Below are 14719 nucleotides of genomic sequence, written 5' to 3'. Positions count from 1 at the left end.
CAAACAGGCTAATGCCCACTTTGTCTGCATAGCATATTTTTGGGTTTTTTTGCAGGCCCTACTGTAGAACAGCAGGCTGAAATGGCTCGAGCTGGTGGCAGGACCTTGGCGGCTCTACAGCCTGAGCAGGTGACAAAACAATATGGCCAACTCGTTAAGACTGTGCATGTGTGGCAAGTTTTACAACACAGACTTACAACATAGATGGGCCCTTTGGGACAAGAATCTATTACTTCTGTGCCAGATGCATTGTTGGTATTGTAGCCTGCTCAAAGATGAGAAAAGCAAAAAGATCATGTTCCTCTGTGAAGTAATAAGGGCTTTCATGTGGGGTTTATAAAAATTTTGATAGCATCAAATAACACACAGAAGTGAATTGTGATCAGAGCTGCTGAAGAATTGACTGGAGTAACCTGTTCCATTCACACCTGTGTGGAGTTCAGCATACAACACGTATACAAGAGCAGAGCTGTAGACAATTACTGCTCTGCAGCTGGGTGGGTATGATGTGGTAGAAGGTGCTCTTAAGGGAAGGACATGTGAGTTTGGTGAAGAAGACTGGGCAGGGAAAGCAATATAATAAAAAGCAAGGTAAAGGCTGAAGCAGTGTTCAGTCTTCTTTTTCAATGTGATGCAGGCTGGAAAAATCAGCTGGCCAGGTATCAGGAGAGTTAAGATAGTGAGAGGATGTGGTCAGCATAAATGGACTGTAGGAGCTAGATGTCTAACAGCATGGACTTTGAGTAAGAAGTCAGTTCAGAAACTGTTTTCTCTTTCAGAGAGCAGAGATTATTTATCGTCTTGCTGACTTACTAACAGACCAGAGAGAAGACATTCTCTTGGCAAACAAAAAGGACTTGCAGGAGGCTGAAAATAAAGGTAATGTTTCAAATCCTTCCATAGTAATGCTATGATCTTGGACCTCTCCGGGCCTCAAGACAAATGAGCAGAACTTATAATCTTCTGTCACCTGGGATTGGGCAGTGTGGGTGACATGGAATAGTGAACCCAGGAATTCAAGGGCTTGTCAGTGTAAACAGCTGCAGCTTCCTTCATTGCATAAAACAGATGCCTTCATCAGAGAAGATACTGAGGCAGTGCAAAACACCAAGTGGTGTATTGTTAAAAAAAAAAAGAAAGAATGGAACAAATATCTCTGCTACTGTCATGCATAAAGTGAGTATTTTCTGGACTGGTTAATGTAATATTTGGTTCCTGAAGGGCATTTAAATCGATGCTCTCCAAAGAGAACCGTGTCCCCTTCTGATTGAGGAAGGTTCTCTTCAGGTGGCTCAGATGAAACCCATCCTTTGGTGTTAGATTTATGCATTCATTGAGAAGCTGGAATTGAGATATGTATATGTTGGCATAGCAAATACATGAAAAGAACACATCATGAATTGTAATACTCTGTGGAAGGCACCACTGACCAGAGCATTTGAGGGGACATTGCTGGGTTAACTTATTGCTTGAACATGTTCAGACTGAAAAATTCGAGTTGTTCTTGCCCAGTCTTGCCCAGTCTGCACAGAAATGCTATGCATGTGTCTGTGCTTTTGTGCTTTCCGTTTGTAAAACAGAAAGATGAAATTACTGCTCAGACCTTCCAGAAGTACTGCAAAGGTAGAAATTTGTAAGAAATTCAGTCATGCATTCAGTACATGAAATAGGACAAACTTTATCTTTCTGGGTGTTGATGGTTTGTGCGGTTGCTTCATGCACAAAGCGCTTAAACCACATTAACTGAAAATGTGGTGGAAGAAATCATCATATTTGAGGGTTTTTATTGTGACTACTGGACTTAATGCTGTGTATGTTTAATCACAGGTAGGTTACTTGCTAGGGTGTGGGAAATACCTTAATTTTCCTTAGGTTCAGCACTTGTTTAAGTCACTTTTGCTTGAGCCTAGGAAGACCAATCTATCTTCATCACAGCTTTTTCTTTCTTTTAGGGAGATTAGCACTCCCTTTGTTGAAACGCCTAAGTCTGTCTACTTCAAAGCTGAACAGCTTGGCTATTGGTCTGCGTCAGATTGCAGCATCCTCGCAGGACAGCGTCGGCCGTGTGATTCGACGAACTCGAATAGCAAAAGACCTGGATTTGGAGCAGGTGACAGTGCCAATTGGTGTCCTTCTTGTGATCTTTGAGTCTCGTCCTGACTGTCTTCCACAGGTATGTAAGGAAGGTAGATTACACTGTTGGGTATTTCTGTTGGTGAGCAAGTAAGAGACTACAAGAAGTATTGTTTCAAAGGACTCTGGCTTGGATTCATCTACAATTGATTTTGTTGGCATCCCTATTTTTTTATGCAGAGATCTTTTCAGAACTTGCTTCTGCAGTGTTCAGTTAATCATTTGTCTTATGCCAGGATTAAGGCAGGTGTGTTAAGGGCAAATGCCTTCCTTTGCAGCACTGCGTGGAAGTATTGCTGTAAGTAAATGCTGTTATAAAATGCATGACAATATGGGTGCTGAACTAATGCTGCAGAGGCAACCTTGGTCTTACTTTCTAACTCCTAACTACTTCACTGACCAACTGAAGTAGCTTTTAAAATGAAAACAAAAAAACCCCCTTGATTATCAACATTTCTTCCCACAATTAACATTAGGTATCTAGGAAGCTTGATTGAGGAGTTCTCTAACATATGAGCAGGTGTTTGAGTAGAAAAGGATGGGTACAGCCACTTGAAGAGGATGTGAGGCTCAACTAGTGGAGAGCTTTGTACTTCATGCCAGATTTTTGTGAGTAGTCCCCATTTCACAGTGAAAAGGAGTATGCTGTAGGAAGAAACAAAAAGGCACTAGTCTCCCTTGACTACCAGCTCAGTTTGTTACCGATAACCAGTACGTTATTGTTGCCGTGGGGATCCTGCAACACGCATATATCAAACCAGGAGTCCCGCGGAAAGGAAAAATATATATGGACAGACAGATTCTTGATAGCTGTTTCAGAGAGATGTCTATTTCTCCAGCCGCATGGCCGGAGCTCTGCCGAGGAACTGTTCCAGTCACAGGACCAAGGGTCCTTCTGCCCGCGCAGGGAACACAAACCAACCAATGGGAACGAGGCTGAGCAGGGGCAGGGCAGCCCCGCGTCTGCGCCCCCAGGGCCCCCCTCCCAGGGCCACACGGCAGGGGAGGGACCTCAACACCTCACCCGTTTTATTTTAATAAAAGGAGAATGAAAACAACTGGATAAACATAACAAGAACAGTTTCAAAACAAAACAAGCCACCCTCCTGAGTCTTTAAATGTCCAAACAGATTCTGTGGAACATCTTAGGGCTGACAGAAGGGAGACAGAACTCTGAGCATGCTTTGTGGGGAAACTGAGGCAGGAGAGGGTTTAACTTCTTCCCTCCCCCTTTTCATCCCCCACTCGGCATTGGAAAGGGATTTTTGGGGAAACAATTGGCAAAAGCATGGTTTTGTGAGGGAAACCATGGGTGAAAAAACGGATTGGGAATACACTGGGGGTAATAGGACATAGGGTAAAAGGGAAAGGTGGGATTAGGAAAGGGAAACTGTAGGGGGGGCTTACAATGGAGATACTGTCTAACATGACTACGATTTTTTGCATATATACTGCCTTTTACAGAAACACCATCAGGCCCAGTGACCTGCGATGCTTGTAACCCTTTTCTCCCTAGTACAATATTAAATTCCACCACCTCTCCATCTCCCAAGCTTGGGATGCATTTTTCAGGGTTATTCTTTTTAATAGCAGTTCTATGCACGAATATGTCTTGCTGGTTGTCACACCTTGTTATAAAACCATAATTTTGCTTAACATTATACCATTTTACTATCCCTAAGGTCTTAGTTGCTATGATCTTTTCCTTTTTCCGAGTGGCTGCTGTTTTCTGTCTCGCTGCGTCTTTGCTCTCTCTCCTTCGGTCGCTCCCGTGTTGGAATTGTCGGGGCTGCTCGTGCCTGCGCGCTCTTCCCGGGGTCGCGTTCGGGGCTGCGCGGGCCGGGCCGGGCCGTGCCACTCAGTTCTCCGTGCGTCGCCTCCTCTGGTCGCAGCTTCGCTGCCGCTGCCGGGCGCTGCACCCACGTCTCGGCCGGGCCCCCGAGCGACGACTCCCCCGCGCCCTGCTCCAGCGCGTGTCTCGGCTGGGCGCGGCTCCGTTCCACCGCCACCGCCGCCAGCCGCCGCCCGCGCGCCGCCCCTCTCGGCCGGGCATTCACGGGGCTCGCTCCACCACGCGCTGCACAGGACCGGGCAGGCACCGCCGGGTCCCGCCGCTCCCCGCTCCGCCACCGACACTGCGGCTCGCGTGGCTCCGCCCGCACGCGGGAACTGCCTCGCTGCTGCTCTCAGAGCGCTCGGTGCACGTGGCCTGGGCCGCACGGTCCCTGCGCCAGGCTTCCCTTCGCCAGGACACAGCTGACATTGCTCAACAGTCTCGGTAACTAAATAATATTCACGAAAATATTCTTCCATCGGCATATATTTTGACTCCAATATTAACTGTGTCCAAACGGTTTTCCAAAAGCCCTTGGTAAGAATTAAATCCCAAGAAACATAGAAAAAGTTCTTAAACAACCATGCCAGGAAGTGTTTCAGTTCTTTTTGAGCTTGAATCAAGCTAAAATTTACAAATCGTTGTTCAAGAATCATTTTAAGTTTAAGATAAATGTCCATATGCGGCTCTGAGAGCCAAGAGTCTTCCCACGGTTCCTCCATAGTTTAGATACGGAATAGCAAAGCAAAACCAAGAAGAGGAATCCAAAGTTTCCAGGGTTTACTCACACAAATCAGTCGCTTAGGGATCGGGGATCGTTCTGCTCACAAATCTCCACCATTTGTTGCAGTGGGGATCCTGCAACACGCATATATCAAACCAGGAGTCCCGTGGAAAGGAAATATATATGGACAGACAGATTCTTGATAGCTGTTTCAGAGAGATGTTTATTTCTCCAGCCGCATGGCCGGGGCTCTGCTGAGGAACTGTTCCAGTCACCGGACCCGAGGGTCCTTCTGCCCGCGCAGGGAACACAAACCAACCAATGGGAACGAGGCTGAGCAGGGACAGGGAAGCCCCGCGTCTGTGCCCTCAGGGCCCCCTCTCCCAGGGCTACACGGCGGGGGAGGGACCCCAACACGTTATGTTGTTGAATTCTAGTCTGTCTTCCTGGACTTCAACCCAGGTCTCTTGCCTTGCGTAGCTGATGTCTTCCTCTTTCTCTTCACTCTGTCTTAAAACTAACAGCAGACTGACTCCTGTTGGCTTCCCTGCCCTGCCCTCCCTTCCCCTGCTTTGTTTTACAGGCTTGGGATAGCTTGTCTTGGTAGTTGCTGTGCTTCTTGCCTGTTTCCTGTCCTCATACTCACATCAGGCTTCCTGATGCAACTTCAGAGGATCACCTTTAATAACTCTGTGTTTGAATGCATGATTTCTGTCCCATCCTGTATCTGATAGCAGGAGGGTCTCTGATTGCAGAGGAGCAGTTCCCTCCTCTTAGTTTACTACTGCATCTCATGCTTGTTTGGGTTAAGATTTAATAAGCTTCTAATGAGCATATACAAACAGCATGTTTGCCTCTAATACAAGGCAAAATTGCAAGCATCCTTTGGAGACTGTTTTATATAAATTCCACCAAATTCAGTTGTTGCTCTGAACTATAGTCATGCTCTATTAGTCTTTGAGACTGAACCATTTTGAAACCCCTTACCTTGTGTCCTACTTTTAATCACACAAGTTTTTGATTTTTGTGTCTTAATTCTTGGTATTTTTTTCTTCTCCTTTTTTCAAACCAGGTCAAAACCTTTCTTTTAATCTTATCCCTCTTTATTTAAATAAACTTATTTGTTTAGTTTTCATTTGTGATACTGATCTGGAGGGGCAGATACTTAGAAGGTACTTTTAAAATACAATCAGGCAGCTTTTTAATGTCTAGTTATATAATTTAAAAAGACACACGATAGCTATGTAAGGCAGACTTCCCAGACTGCTATACTTCCGTGTGTTTTTCTAAAGTGTTTCTTATTTTTCAATATTCTTTTCCAATGAGGTAGAATATCAAGCACTGTGATTATTATTGCCCATTTGATACTAGAAGGGGAAAGATCTGGCTGGTTATTTTATGAATCAGGATCTGAAGTGTGCCACCAAGCTAACTTCTTGTTAGGTGTGAGCCTGGCTAATTTTGGCATCAGCATCTCAACAATGTACAATAGATACTCTGATGAGTGTAGGTTTGGTGATGATATATACAGGTGATGATGATGATGATATGTATAATCTTTCCCAGAAGATAGTAATACAGCAAAATAACTTAAAATACTGAGTTTGTTTATTCTAAAGGTTCTGGAGCGGAGGTGATTTTGTTTTTCGAAGGAGTACATGCTTTTAAACTTTTTTTTAAGTTGGTGGACAAATTGTGAGTCCATTGTGAATGAAGTTGGGATGAGGAGTACAAAAAAGGATACAAAAGTAAAATAAGTTTTGAAAAAGAGATTTATTGTGTCTGACATGCTCCTAGGTAGAAAAGAACGAAAACCTCTTGTGTTGCTGGACTTAAATGGGTGAAATCTGACACTTTAAACAGAAGGGTAGCAATATCTGTCGGGTTCTTCTGGTGATAAACATGGAAGCAAAGATGATGCTGGGCCTATTGTCTGAAATATTTTTTTCTCCATACTTAGAGCAAGTGTTGTCTGTCTGTGACTGCTATTTTAGACAGCATGATGAAAATGTTTTTCCTGTTCATAGGAAGAGCTTATTTGCCACTCTGTGCTGGAATGGCTAGGGACAAGAGTTCTTGCTCCTGAAATTATTCTCCTTGGGGTAATTGCCCACACAGTTACCCAATTCATATGAAGCCATATGAAACTATGTCCATAGTTTCCTCTGACTTGTTCACTGTAGTCTTCCCATGGCAATAGTACCCTGAAAACTCAAGTTTGTTCCTGAAACACTAGCACATTTGATTTCTGGAGTTAAATGTGGTGCTACTTGTAATGGTCTTTTGGAGCCAAAAAAAGAAAACTGTAGACTAATATTGAGTAAATCAACTGAACAAAAAATCCTGGTTTTATTTTGTGGGTGTTATTCTGACGGAAGAACCAAATGACATTTACGGGTTGTTTTTTTTTTCCCTGTAATAAACTCATTTGACAGGTGTCTGCTTTGGCTATAGCCAGTGGAAATGGTTTACTACTTAAAGGAGGGAAAGAGGCAGCAAATAGTAATCAAATCCTTCATCATCTGACACAAGAAGCACTGTCTATTCACGGAGTCAGAGATGCAGTGCAACTGGTAAGCACCTAGGGTTAAATCAACTATGTCTTTGGTATGCTATGTATAAAAAGTGTAGGCAAAACTTGAGAGTTCAAACTGTAAACTCTTTGTATTGCAACTACCACAGGTGAACACAAGAGAGGAAGTAGAAGATCTCTGCCGTTTGGATAAGCTGATAGATCTTATCATTCCACGTGGTTCATCACAGCTAGTCAGGAATATCCAGAGAGCTGCTAAGGGAATCCCAGTGATGGGACACAGTGAAGGGATCTGTCACGTGTATGTTGACACGGATGCCAGTGTTGAGAAGGTCACACGAATAAGTAAGCTGTGGGAGGGTGATTTGAATCTCATGGGTGTAATTGAACTTTGGACTATGCAATGTAGTTATGGTAATTTATAATTCATATAATATCCAAAATATTTGTTGTAAATATGTATGTATTTATGTAACCAATTATTTACTCTTAAACCTCAGTCCGAGACTCAAAGTGTGAATATCCTGCTGCTTGTAATGCTCTGGAAACTCTCTTAATTCATCGAGACTTGCTGAGAACCCCGTTGTTTGATCAGATCATAGACATGTTGAGAGTAGAACAGGTTAGTCACTCATACTTGTGTTTTGTTTTGTGGTTTTTGTTTGATTTTTTTTCTAAAACTTTAGAAGCATTTGGTCTGGCTGGTGTAGCCCTGTTTACATGGCATAACACTTTAGTTACCCATATGTGTCTTTGTACATGTCAATGAAATTTGCTTCTACATACAGTGTCAAGTGTTTCTGTAGAAATTATCTGAAAGTAGCTTATTCAGGACAGCTACAGACTGTTACTGGGATACTTTTGCTATATACTTCCTTGTGTATAGCAAAAATAATCTGCTGCCTTAAAAGAGCATATACACAACCCTTTCTCTACCCTTTCCAATTCAGCCAGATGCAAAGCCTCTTCTTCCTGAATCTGTCTATTAATTTAGCTTATTACCCAAGTGAATTCCCTTCTGTTTTTATCCTTTCTGAACTTGCTTCATACACGTGTTTTTTTTAAATTTTCCTCTTGCATGCCCTTTATTCCCACCCGTTTTCCCTCCTGGTATGTCAAAGGACATCAAAAGGCCAGTTGTACTAATTAGTTGTCTAGACACAAGCAATGTTTTTTCAGTAAAGGTAGCAGAGATGCATCAGGAAGACATATCCATGAAGTAGTATGAATTGCACATAAAATCAAGGGTTTTCACACAGTACTGTGTATTTGACAAATAGAGTGTACAGGCAGTGATTAATGCAAGATAGAGAGGTCATACGTTTCAATGATGTTAAAAGGGTTATAGTAAAAGAAGCTGATAGGTAGGCAGGAGCAAGTTCTCAATGTTTGGGGCTTTTTAATGTCTCGTTTGGTTGTTTCTTGGGAAGGGTAGACTGCAGGGTTGATGCATCTTGGATGGCAGGAATATGAGTACTAGTGCATTTCCACCACCACCCACCCATCTCCTTATACAGTGGGAAGGATATTACCTCTGTCCAATCTGACGTGACAACAAGAAACATGCAAATATTGGGCAGGATTATGCAATAAAGTAATTTATAGTTGCACAAGAAAATGCTGGTTTATAGATGTCTTCTTAAAAGCCCTCACATTTAGTAGACTTAAGCCTTATTTCCCATTTATGCTTGTCTTGTCAAAATTTCTTGTGTTTCATTTGCATGGGATTTCTGTGCTGTATCTGTTCTAAATTATCTCTCATTGTTTAGGTGTTTCAGCAGAGGTTGATAATGTGTTAAAATCTTTTTTATAACAAATGAAAAATATCCGTGTGAGTTTTCTTGGCTTTGGACCCAGTAACTTTGTGTCTGAGATGTTCTTCAGAGAGGGCTGGTATCAATTTATAAAGTAAAAGGATAAAAGCCATTCAAGATGTTAAGACTTCTGTAGGTGCCAACTTGGAAGCATTCCTTTTGTTATTCTCTGCATTGCATTGCTGTCTTAAAACGAAGTCTGGCTGCAGATTTTAGCTGTTTTCCTAGCAGTGCTATACTGGCCTTTTCTGCCTGATGACTAAGTGATGCAATTGCTTTAAGTAATTTCAGATGATTCCTGAATTAGGAGCTTGTCATGGTGGGTAGCCAATCTAGCATGTCAGTTATTGTACCTTGTAGCTAATTCACCTATGTGCCAAGTTTACCAAAGTATAGGTGTATTTTTCTTACACTGCATGCATGTTGTGAATTAACTCCAGTCAGTGGCTAAGCGCCATCCAGCTGCCTGCTTACTCTCCCCTGCTCCAAGTGGGACAGGAGGAGAAAATGAGAGCAAAAGCAAGGAACCTTGTCAGCTGAAAGATAGCTTGATAAGTGAAGGAAAGAGGAAGAAGAAAGGGGACAAAGAGGAGGAAACAACCCAATAAAAAAAGTAAACCCCAAAACAAAACTAAAAACCCACCGGCCCCCCAAAATACCCACAAGGCAAAGCTAATTATTTGCTGTCTGCCACAAACAAACCAATGCCCAGCCAGTCTCTAGAGCAATGCCTACCTTCTTCAAAAACCCCCTCCCCTCAGTTTGTATTGCTGCACATGACATTATATGGCATGGAATACCCCTTTGGTCAGTTCTGGTCAGCTGCTGGCTCTGTCCCCTCCCAACTTTCTGCACACTCCCAATCTTCTTGCTAGGGGCACAGAGATGGAGCAGGGGGGAAGAGAGAGCCTTGATGCTGTGCAAGCTCTGTTCAGCAACAGCCAAAACATTGGTGGGTTTTTAACACAGTTTTAATCACAAGTCCAAAACATAGCACCACAGGGACTACCATCCATCCCATATTGAGTACAAGAAGCTATACTTTCACCTGAAAGGCTCTGGTATGGTCAGTAGCCACAAAATGTTTCTGGTATTGCAGGTGAAGATTCATGCTGGCCCAAAGTTTGCATCTTACTTGACATTCAGCCCTTCAGAAGTGAAATCTCTGCGCACAGAATATGGGGACCTGGAGTGCTGCATTGAGGTGGTGGACAGCGTTCAAGAAGCCGTTGAACATATCCACAAGTATGGAAGTTCCCATACAGATGTTATTATCACAGAGAATGGTTAGTGACCAGGCTTCTTCTTTAAGCTGCTGTTTTGGTTTGACTGCTAATTCCTGGTGTTAGTGTAAGTAACTATATTGTAGTAGTTCTTCTCTTGGGTCTGTGCCAGTTCAAAACTTTACTAGAGCTGTGCCAAGAAAAAGGTTGACTCTCCAACCAAACCAAGCCCAGAACTTCTGAGAATCAGCTGCAGTAAGGTCATGTTGATCTGCGACTGGCCAGTGTGAGTCAAGTAGGCTTCTGTTTCTGTACTTCTTTCTGAGCTTAAATGCATGTCACTAAAAAGCATGCATTTGATACCATAACCACTGCCACAAGACCTGGTGAAACTAGTGATTTGTACTGGAAATAGAGTTGCTTTTGAATGTCTGTCTTGTTGCTACAGGCTACTGATCTCCAAGTTCACACACTTGCATGTGGCATTTCTGCATTGTACGTCTCAAATATTACCTGCAATAGCAACTGAGTTTAGGATTTTTCAGTAACTGGAGCAATTCCATGGTTGACACTATTGGAGAGCTGACAGTAGCTTAACTGTCGCAGTTTGAATGACAAATGCTGTTTGGGGCAGCTGTTCTTTCTCCCTGGTCATGCAACTAAATCCCTCTTTGAAGGCTCTAAACTAAATGGAGTTAGAATTGGACATCTTTTTGCTTTTTTCTAATCTTTGCAAGCTTCTTCTAAGATTTGCAGTATCTACTTGATAAGCATACTGGGAGGAAGGTATAAATGAGCTTGGCTTAGCCCAGGCTGTTTAAGTACTGTCTGGTAAGGTGGCATGTGAAAGATATGTTGTTATATCCGTTCGCTGTTTTATGCTGTGTTTATTGGAATACATGATCATTCTGTATGTAATGGATTTTACTTTTGTCTCTGCCTCTTTTGCAGAGAAAACAGCAGAGTTCTTCCTCCAGCATGTGGACAGCGCTTGTGTTTTCTGGAATGCCAGTACGCGATTCTCTGATGGCTATAGATTTGGACTTGGTAAGAGGGAGGATATTGTGGGGTTGTGACTGCAGAATTTTCTGGTGTGTGAAAAGTGTGGCAGTATGAACCCTGAAAGATAGGATTAGTCTCGTATCTTACTGTCTAAAAAAGGTTTTCAGGAAAGGTATTGTATGAAAAGTTGAAGCCTAGAAATTTCGTCCACACAAAGATGTTTTGGATCCTTTGAAGCTCTATTCAATTGCAATAAAGTACGCTGCACGCATATAGTGATAGAACAATGCAGTACAGGATGTGAAAGTGCTGAACAGCTTTCCGTTTGTTTCTCTTTCTAATAATGCTGTAAAGAATGCAGTGCTTTGGTCCTGCTGGGCAGATTGTGATGCTGTCCAATGTGCCAGTCCTGTAGTAGTATTAAGGAATGAAGGGCAGGAACCAAACTGACTATCAGCTGCTTAAATAAACAGGTGCACCTACTGTGAATTGCAGAAGACAAGGGAAACATTCTTTCATGAGGTGGAAAATCAGAAGTCTCCACTACACACTATTACTGTGTCAGCTGGAACAGTGTTCCATGTGACTAAAAAATTCCAGTTAAGGTCTTTCAATATCTCCTTAATGTGATAAAAAGGACATAAGATCATAATCTTTACTAGTTTTGCTTTTTTTTTTTTTTTTTTTTAAGGATTATGCCCTCAGATCAGTCTAAGATCAATGTAAGAGATACCTCTCTCTCTCTCTTGCATCTTTTTCTTTCTGAAAGTAACTGTAACAGCCAGAAGTATAAACATTACAATTTAAAATGTAATTGTTAACTCCTTGAGCTTCTCTATCAGGTAAATAGAACTGGTATTTGGAGAGGAGCAGAGAATGGCAGGTCCCTGCAACGCAGGCAGCTTTTTTACTTAGAGGTGCAAAACCGTTCAGTATGAACATCATCAGAGGATTAATTGGCTTTATCTTGGGTGTTTCCTACAGGTGCTGAAGTGGGAATTAGTACTTCGCGTATCCATGCACGTGGACCAGTGGGAATTGAAGGACTCTTAACTACGAAGTGGTTGCTGAGGGGGGACAATCATGTTGTTTCTGACTTTTCAGAGCATGGGAGCATGAAGTATCTTCATGAGAGCCTCCCTCTCCCTCAGAGAAATGCCAGCTAAAAACGTTGGGGAGAAAACCCAGGGGTATAATTATTTCCTGAAGATGTTCAGGCTTCAGGATAATCTCTGGTGAAGGAGTTTGTTTTTCATCTTCAAAAACATTGTCTTTGATCATTGTGCAGTACAATGAATACAAAATGATCCCATCAGTGAGAATTTCCCCTCCCCACTTTCAGTTTCCTTAAATAGTATCTGCAAACTGACTTCGCTTCTCCTAGAGACAGATTTTTTCAAATCGTACAGGTAACATAAGGAAGGATTTCAGTATCGACTACATTCCTTTTTTATCCCAGTGCTCCTTGTAGCAAATATGTTTGGTGGTGGAGCATAATTTTTTTTTCCTAAGTTTTGTTTTATTCAAGTACCTGTTCTGGAGAACAGACTCAATAGTTTTGGTTTTGAGGGGTTTTTTCTTCAGACTTATGATCATGGCATCTCTTTAAAGCCAGAAAGCTTTATGCTTAATTCCTTTCTATTTGATCAGTCTTGAGATAGGGGGACAGATGTTCCAAATGTATAGTAAGCTTTTGACCAAGAAACCTTTTATATCCAATTCTTTGTATTGTTGACTATTGTAGATAAATAACATAATTGTCTGCTACATTAATTTTGTTACTTATTTGTACCAAAGGTTTATTTTTCTTTGGTTTTATATGAAACTTACTCCAACAACACTTTGATGATGGCTTGTCCAGAATGAAGCTCTCCATCTGCACGAACGCTCCCCTTGGTACACTGCAGCCCCGCTGCACGGCTGGCGGCCAGAGCTCCCCGCCGGCTGCAGGACATCCCACTCTTGGTCCAGCACTGCTGGGGGGTCCCGGTGTGATACCGCCCTGCCAGGGCGCCATTTCCTTTCCTGCCCGCCGCTCTCCACCACTGTCCTGGCATGGGTGGTGGACGCACCACGCTCAGGATCCTGTGCTGCTGCACCCCTTTCTCCAGTCACAGGGGCATCATGACGGCACGGGGTGCATCTCCCCTCTGAGTAGATGCTGAGGGCCAGCGGACACGGGTGAGGCGAGCGAGATGCCTTGGTAGGTGTGGATGGCTCCTGGTCGCTGAAGGTGGCATGGCAGGGGAACTTAGGTCGGCACCAGCGGGTTGCGACACAGAAGCTTACGGGGGGGCTTTGCCTGGCCGTGAGGGCCGTGGTGCCATTGCGATGACGGGCAATGCGTGCGCTCAGCCCCGGGTACGCAGATATCTGGCAGTGGGCGGGCCCAGGGCAGGGCAGTGGTACTGAGGCTTGCCTGCCTGGGCTTGCTGGCGAGTAGCAAGGAAGATGGCTTCAGACCCCTATTCCTTGGAAGTGAAGGTGAGGGAAGGACGCTGAGGAGGGGGGCAAAGTTGGGAACTGCAAGGAGGGGTTTAAAGTCCTTGTAGGGGGAGAGAGCTGTTCAGGAGCGATTCCCTTGGAGCAGGCCAAGGGAGCAGATTAGTTCTCGGCACAATGTGAGGATTGTGCCCAGGAAGGCAGTTCCAGCACCTGTCTGTATTGTGTAAACTCTGTTAGTCAGTCTTCTGCATCGTACACTGTACCTTCCTCGGGTCTTGATGTCTCCGTAGCTCTTAGTGATCACTAGGCACCTCCCGAGAGTCTAAAGTGCATTGCCTCATCAGTGTACTGCCTGTTGAGCCTTTCTTGTCTTGCAATTATAGCTTAAGGTGTGGATCTGTCTGGTGTCTATCATATTGGAGATATTTCTGAGCAGTCACATCTCACAATGGTGAGCCAGGTGGTGCCTTCAGCTCCACTTCTGTGAGTTCTCTTTTGACAGAGTTGTCTTCAGGGATCACATCCCCATGTGCATAACAGTCTTTTGTCTTAAAGCTTGGCTTCTTGCTCATCCATTGTTCTGCTTTTCATGGCTCTCATCTCCGCTGATGGCTGCAGCAGTCACCACTTTCCAGGGCTGCTGTAGAGCACCTGCACTGTCCTGGCACATCGCTGCTGGCATATTCCCTATGGAAGTCATTCTTGCTCATGCGCTTATCACGTCTCACAGTCACGTTGCTTGGGGTATTGGGTGTCTGTGTCATGGTTGGAGCTGCCCTGCCCAGGGGTGTAGCAATACTAAAGACAGGGTAGCACAGCCTCAGGGTGGTGTGGTAGTACCACTGTCTAGATAATCTAAATCATCTGTCTAGATACTTCTGGCAAAGCCGATACAGTTAATCTTTGGGCTGTAGATGGCTGGCACAGTTATCTTGATTGTCTTTTGAGGGCTCTGGCCTTCAGGGAGCAGTAGTTCGTGCAGTAGTGGAGTGGGCTGGGTCATGAATATGC

At 43.7% G+C, this 14719-nt stretch overlaps 1 protein-coding gene across 13 annotated transcripts in view; it reads left to right on the top strand.

The window, feature by feature from the left end:
- The window catches only part of ALDH18A1 (aldehyde dehydrogenase 18 family member A1), a 50370-nt gene extending 37334 nt beyond the window's left edge, over window positions 1-13036 (top strand). For all 13 annotated transcript variants that reach the window (XM_048310921.1, XM_048310918.1, XM_048310917.1 and 10 more), the window contains 9 exons: window positions 56-129; window positions 780-879; window positions 1953-2173; window positions 7127-7264; window positions 7374-7569; window positions 7725-7846; window positions 10138-10324; window positions 11213-11308; window positions 12248-13036. In XM_048310921.1, the coding sequence (XP_048166878.1) occupies window positions 56-129; window positions 780-879; window positions 1953-2173; window positions 7127-7264; window positions 7374-7569; window positions 7725-7846; window positions 10138-10324; window positions 11213-11308; window positions 12248-12429 (1316 nt within the window). In that variant the 3' untranslated portion in view covers window positions 12430-13036. The remainder of the gene's footprint in view (window positions 1-55; window positions 130-779; window positions 880-1952; window positions 2174-7126; window positions 7265-7373; window positions 7570-7724; window positions 7847-10137; window positions 10325-11212; window positions 11309-12247) is intronic.
- Window positions 13037-14719: the final 1683 nt, after the last annotated feature.

The sequence above is a fragment of the Corvus hawaiiensis genome, chromosome 8 (assembly GCF_020740725.1).
Source record: "Corvus hawaiiensis isolate bCorHaw1 chromosome 8, bCorHaw1.pri.cur, whole genome shotgun sequence".
Classification (NCBI taxonomy): Eukaryota; Metazoa; Chordata; class Aves; order Passeriformes; family Corvidae; genus Corvus; species Corvus hawaiiensis.
This window is presented reverse-complemented; position numbering and strand designations above follow the sequence as displayed.